This window comes from Brienomyrus brachyistius, chromosome 16 (assembly GCF_023856365.1).
Source record: "Brienomyrus brachyistius isolate T26 chromosome 16, BBRACH_0.4, whole genome shotgun sequence".
NCBI lineage: Eukaryota > Metazoa > Chordata > Actinopteri > Osteoglossiformes > Mormyridae > Brienomyrus > Brienomyrus brachyistius.
Genome location: NC_064548.1, coordinates 9,544,183 through 9,550,928, shown reverse-complemented (window position 1 = coordinate 9,550,928; position 6,746 = coordinate 9,544,183). Strand labels below are relative to the sequence as shown.

The 6,746-nt window shown below is 43.6% G+C and overlaps 1 protein-coding gene across 1 annotated transcript; it reads left to right on the top strand.

Moving 5' to 3' along the window:
• The first annotated feature begins 19 nt into the window (after positions 1–19).
• On the top strand, positions 20–6,746 carry slc40a1 (solute carrier family 40 member 1). Its single transcript, XM_048978385.1, has 8 exons — positions 20–338; positions 437–504; positions 1,165–1,324; positions 1,460–1,575; positions 2,153–2,279; positions 3,106–3,351; positions 3,576–4,229; positions 4,452–6,746. The coding sequence occupies exons 1-8, from the start codon at positions 305–307 to the stop codon at positions 4,763–4,765; spliced, it is 1,719 nt and encodes a 572-aa protein (XP_048834342.1). The 5' UTR covers positions 20–304; the 3' UTR covers positions 4,766–6,746.

Below are 6,746 nucleotides of genomic sequence, written 5' to 3'. Positions count from 1 at the left end.
ACCCCTCCCGAAGCTCTCTAAACCCCCACCAGGCGTAAATACCGCTGACAGTGTAGTCGGGCCGGGGAGCGTAGACCTGCGCGAGCAGGGATTTTATTACTTTGCGTTCAGATCAAAAAGTCCTTTTTCCAATAAATATTGCTTTCCAACTTCAGCTACAGTGATAGCTAAGTTTGGAAAGGAGGAAAAGGTCTTTTTAGTTTTTTATTTGCAGAAAACATTATCAGTGCTTGCACGCTCGCTGCGAAAAACTGCCGTCAGATAAATAAGGAAACAATATTCATAAGCTTATTATTTTAAAAATATGGAAAACACTGGATCAAAGAAATGCAGTTATGGTAAGCATGACCTTATAGTCAAACAGGATGTTGTCTTTTTAATAATATATTAAATCTTTCTTTTGTAATGTCTCATCGGTGTGTTTTTCCTTTGCCAGAATCAGCTGCCAAATTTTTTACTTCGGCGAAGTTTCTTATTTACCTCGGACACGCTCTTTCCACATGGGTGAGTAAATACAATGTAAACAAACATTTAATTCTATATAAAATAAAAATATAAATTTATTCACCTTTTTCAAATGGGTATTGAGAACGGACTTAATGGCTTTGGCATTTATATTGCGATCAGTATTGGAGGGAGGAGCTGTCATTGTCCGTAGCTGTGGGATCTTTCGAAACGCTAATTGCATGAATGTATCTTGTGTGTGAATGCAATAAAATAGTGTGTCGAAAGCGCCATATTTTCAATTTTATCGGTTCAGTATAAGCAGGGGATTGGGATTGTTTATCTACACTGTGCCTTTAAATGTGGTTTCAGCTATTATTCCCCTGTTAATACCGTGTATGTTTACGGGGGTGGTGGGCTCGACGTTTATTTGGTTTCTACCAATGTTAAACCGCCCCAATGAAACAATGACAAAACAAAGTGTAATCTGTTTGGATAAATCCGCTTTGCTGTTTTATCAGACCATTTCCGCACATTGTGCATTTGTCTCCTGCTGTATTATTTGGGGGTGGGGGACATTACTAATATCCATTATTCTGCAGGCGGCTCACACACCGAGTAATATTGTTTCAAAAACTGGCTGTGACAGTATAAATCAATATTGAATAAAGAATATAATGTGCATTGATATTTATGGTGGTCTTATTAATTGCCTTTTAGGGGGACCGTATGTGGAACTTTGCCGTGGCTGTCCTCTTGGTTGAGCTGTACGGTAACAGCCTGCTTCTCACGGCCGTCTACGGCCTGGTTGTGGCTGGATCCGTATTGCTGCTTGGAGCCATTATCGGTGACTGGGTGGACAAGAACCCCAGACTCAAAGGTCCGTTACTGTAAAGCCGCACATCCTGGGGTCGCTGTTTATATAAACTTCATATTTGCAGCTATACTCTGACGTGCGCTCTATTGCGTGTAATAACTGGCTAATCCGTGTTAAATTTCTCTTAATTTCCGACAGTTGCCCAGACTTCTCTTATCGTCCAGAACTCTTCCGTAATTCTGTGCGGCATTCTCTTGATGGTGGTGTTCCAGTTTAAAGAAGATCTCAGACAAATGTACCATGGCTGGCTGCTTGTAAGTGTTTATATATATATATACTCGTATATATAAATTCGTATCATTTCACCACGGAAATCTATGTGTTGCCGCTGACTGGTATGTAGGTGTTTGAGTGTTAAAAAGTCTTTTCCAGCACCCGCGGACGTTAGTTTGCACGCTGCGTGCGGAACCGCATTATCAGCAAGCAACAGAAAGGGTTTTGGGAAAAAAAAAACACACTGAGTTTGCACAGAAGCTTTAACTAGTGAAAGTTTGGCTTTCCCTTGGACACTGAGAAGTGAGCCTCAGTGATGTATTTATTCGCAAAGTCAGCGAGATTTGCGGCCGCTGGTCGTCACGTGAGTGAAGGATATGTAGTTCTGCCCTGTTCCTGCTTCTAACTTCTAAGTAAAGGCGCAGGGACTGGAAACTACCGCCAAATGTGTCACAGTTCACTAAGAGGTGGTTGCTCGAAAGCGTTCGTGGTTTTTCCAGATAATCGCCAATACCAAGGGGTATTATTATGTTTAAATACACAGATATCCAAAATATTATTTTAAAAGTTTTAAATGTTGCACATGCACTTTTTAACCCACTTTACCGATGTTTACAGACAGTGTGCTATATCATGGTCATCACCATTGCCAACATCGCTAACCTGGCCAGCACGGCCATGTCCATCACGATCCAGAGAGACTGGGTGGTGGTGGTGGCCGGTGAGGACCGGAGCAGACTGGCAGGTAAGCGTATGTTATTTCTCTTGTGTTGTCAAGGATGGATTCATTTCTCTGCCATGCCTTATTCTTTCTCATTGGTAAACGTAGTCTTGAATTTTTGCATACGTTCGTTTAATTACGTTCTCTCCACATCTTTTCACAATGCGGCAGTGAAACAACCGGTACCGTAAGACATGTAAAGAACATTGGGTAGCCAGCTTTGTTTATAGTTAAAATTGTCACTAAAATGCAAATAATATTGACCTGTTGCTATAATATAAACGATCATATTATCTTTCATCCATAAATGCAACCTCTGTAAATTCTGTAGGTATGGGGCCTCTTTTTTGCCAAGCCCAACCACACACCAAACCCAAATTGCTGGAAGAAAAGGTTTATGTCTGTAAACTAGTAGAGTACATTTTTAGAGGTACACTTGTAAATTCTGATGGAACCAGTTAAACCATCGTTATCTACAGTGGCACTTCAGGCTACTGACGAGATTTTAATTTTATAATCTGCCTTGACAGTGTGGAATCTTACCCAGAAAACAGTGACAGTTTCTAGCCCCTTTCCATTTTCTTTCCATATTCAGCTGAGAGGGAATTTGATGCCGGAGGGGACCCACCTCTGACCCCAGAGGTCAAATACTGTGTTAAACATAGAGCCTCTCAAAAATGTTGAGAAGCTGAGCATTTTCACGGTGAAATTTGCTAAAAATAAGCTCAAACCAGAAACCAAATAGCAGTTTATTCATATGAGTAGAGCAAAGTAAGCTCTACTTGGTTAAATACTTTTTTTGTTTGCAAAAATGTTGAGGTCATTTAAATGAAACGGTTCCCTTTTTCAGACATGAATGCCACAGTGAGGATCATCGACCAGCTGACCAACATCCTGGCCCCCATGGTTGTGGGACAGATTATGGCGTTTGGGTCCCATTTCATCGGCTGTGGGTTCATCTCTGGTTGGAACCTCTGCTCCATGTGCCTTGAATACACTCTGCTCTGGAAGGTCTACCAGAAGACCCCAGCGCTGGCTGTGAAGGGGGGGCATAAAGAAGAGGCTCAGGAACTTAAACACCTTCAGGACCAGCAAGGTACCCCAACCTTCCTCGTCAAATATGTTCATTTGCAAGGCGAGGAAACTGGAGACGGCATGCCAGAAAAGTTCCGTGGTCTACAATGCTTGTTGAACAAATAAGTTCAAGTCAGTTTAGGACCCTTACAGGCAGAGATCCCCAGCCGTTGAGCAGTTGACATGCGGTAGAGCATTGAGTGTTTTTACAGTTTATGACCTCACAGCGGCCTCTTCTTTTCGCAGATCCTCTCAGTGAGCAGAAGCCATCCGAGGGCTCGCAGCTGATGACTGAGGCAGCTGCGGTTGAGAAGGATCCCACAAAGAAAGCTGGCTGCTTCTACCAGATGTCAGAGCCCTTCCGCACTTTCAGAGATGGCTGGGTCGCCTACTACAACCAGTCCATCTTCTTCGCCGGCATGTCCCTGGCGTTCCTCTACATGACAGTCCTGGGCTTCGACTGCATTACTACCGGCTACGCCTACACCCAGGGGCTGAATGGCTCCATTCTCAGCCTGCTGATGGGGGCCTCCGCCATCTCCGGGATCTTCGGCACGGTGGCTTTCACCTGGATCCGGAAGTGGTGCGGCCTGATCCGCACAGGCTTCATCTCGGGCTTGGCCCAGCTCTCCTGCCTCCTGCTCTGCGTGGTCTCCGTGTTCGTGCCGGGAAGCCCCCTCGACCTGACAGTCTCACCCTTCCAGGAGATGGTCCGCCAACTCATGGGGGACGGGGGTGTCTTGCCTGAGGCTAACCCCACCCCGCTGGCCATGCTCTCCACCAGCATGCAGAGCCTGACTAATGGCTCCACCACAATACACGAAATGGAGGAGATGGTGCAGGTGGAGTCCTACCTGTCTGTCAGCCTTCTCTTTGCTGGGGTCATTGCTGCTAGAGTTGGTAAATATTTTAATCAGTTTCAACAACTGCAGCTTAAAAATGGGCAATAGCTTGCACAGATTTTGGGAAACATGTATAAATATCATGTTTCATCAATGTTACTTGAGATATCTTTATATTAATTCTTTTCTAAGTCTTTCCCATTAATGGTTGAGATGGTTGAACCTAAGCATTATTTCTGCTGAAAAGAATCACAGACAATCATTATTTCTCCTTCCTTAGGTCTTTGGGCTTTTGACCTAACTGTGACCCAGCTGATCCAAGAAAACGTGATCGAGTCCGAACGGGGAATCATCAACGGGGTGCAGAACTCCATGAACTACCTCCTCGACCTGCTGCACTTCGTCATGGTCATCCTGGCGCCGAACCCGGAAGCTTTCGGCCTGTTGGTCATCATCTCCTTCTCCTTCGTCGCCATGGGCCACTTGATGTACTTCCGGTTCGCCTACAAGAACCTGGGCCTTCAGCTCTTCCTCCGGTGCTCTGTGGAGCAGAAGAAAGAGGCAGACATTCCTTCGCTTTCCTCTGTAGTGTAGCCCGACAAGCTGACGGTGCACTTTGGACGTAGGATGTGTAGCAAGCCTGCCAGACCTGCTCTTAGTGATGCCTTCGCTACTCTGAGTACATTTATTTTAAGCGCTTAACTCTGGCTTCATGAATCATTTGGCCTTTTATCACTTACTGTCCTGTGTTTGCCAGTATCGGGGGTAGGGAGGGACACATAACTCGAAACAGAGACGCGGGAGTCTCAGGTGTGCACAGATCGGCTCAGTACATCCTCAGATGTTTCTGTTGATCTTAGTCAAGGTGCTAAGAGCTGAAACACCGCAATTCACTACCACTCACACCGCAGCACCATGTTCATCTGATCAGCTGCCTTTCAAAACCCCCCCCCCCCCGCAGGACATCTGCCAATCCACTGTTTCACCCTTGTAGTGACCATTTATGAAGCTCATTGCGTTATTCGCTATTTAGCTGTCTCAGTAAAAGCTTTAGTGTCATTATAAGACTCGTTTGCGATAGATAAGCATAGTAGATGTTCTCGTTTTTATAAGCTGCTGTTAGGGTTTATACACAAATATACAAAAATGTATCTGTAGGTGTCTACATGTGCTGTGAACTCATAATCAGTATTGTCCCTGTATTGTCTAGCTCTATAGTAAGTATATGTTAAAAACATTTGTCAGAAAAGCTATGCAAAAGGCTCTTTATGTTACCAAAGAGGGACTCCTCTGTTAAATAGCCAGCACCATGTTGCCTAGGCATTCATTCCAGAAGTCTGTGTGTGAGAAGCAATGTTATATAGTAGTAAATCTGACCATTTAAGCACATTTAAGCATTGAACAGCCACGTCTCGACGTACTCCTCAGATGTTCCAAGAATGCTTGTGAATCTCCTGTGATTGTTCAGCTAGCACTTTAGGTGGTTGTACCTTATGGCGGGTCACCTTGAGGCATACCCAGCAAATGCGCTACTAGTCGCTAACTGTCTGCTTCGACTCTAGGTCCGTGCATATTCAAAATTCACCAAATGCGCACACAGCACTCTGTTAAGCAGAAAGCCATTTTTGCACTGAAAAAGGCTGCCCCCCCCAAAGAAAAGGGATGAGGAATGAAGTTATCACAGTTACCTACATGCTCTTATCCCTTCAGCCTGCGCTTGAGTGCACCATGCTGTGGCCAGTGATGGTCTTACGACAAACACACGTCCTCTTTAAAATGTGGCCCCAGCATCCCATCTGCTAGAGAGAAATGACCCAGAGTGTGTGGCATTTTCTTAAAGCATTATTAGTACTGGCCTCAACTCACAGTGCATGTGAAGGTCTTATTGCCAAGAGGTGATATTTTTCTTCATAGCTGGTTGCCCGTCTGTTGGGTTTACATTGGATCGTGGACTTAGGTTGCCTTTTGCAATTGTGCTGATGCCTCAGATTCCTCGTCCAGATCCCACGGAAACGTGTGTCACGGTTAAACACCAGCATTAAAGTAAGCAAATTCTCCAGAGAAGGTTTCAAAATGCTAAAATTTTCCACTTGGAGGAGTTCAGGGACAAGCTCACTTTTAAATGAAACACTGTTTTTTTGTAGTACATTAAAATCAGCAAAACTCAGCCAGCGAATACAATTTACTATACCTGTAAATGTTCTAGAACTGTGGGTGTCCGTTTTTGTTTTAGGATTAAGGAAAACGTTTGTATTTTGAACAGCTGTTTTTATATATTGGAATAGTATTGCTGAAAACTTAGAATATGTTTCTCATTTCAAAGCATCGTGTTTAGTTTTGTGGTGTTCATAGAACTTGTAAGTATAAATGTCTGAAACCCAAAAGCCAATGATGATCTTAAAAAAGCTGTAAGGAAAAACTGCAATTATGTTCCAGTGGATATAATGTTTGTTATATAGTAAAAACATAATATTGTAACTCAAAGTTCCACATGAAGCTGTTGAACATACAGTTACTGCATGTTTTGTTCTGGTTTTTTTTCTATACGAAGTAATAAAGATATAAAATGCTATAA

Coding starts and splice junctions, on each gene's coding strand:
- slc40a1 (XM_048978385.1), top strand. CDS start 305: ATGGAAAACACTGGATCAAAGAAATGCAGTTATG. Junction 1,325..1,459: donor CAAGAACCCCAGACTCAAAG/GTCCGTTACTGT, acceptor AATTTCCGACAG/TTGCCCAGACTTCTCTTATC. Junction 1,576..2,152: donor TGTACCATGGCTGGCTGCTT/GTAAGTGTTTAT, acceptor CGATGTTTACAG/ACAGTGTGCTATATCATGGT.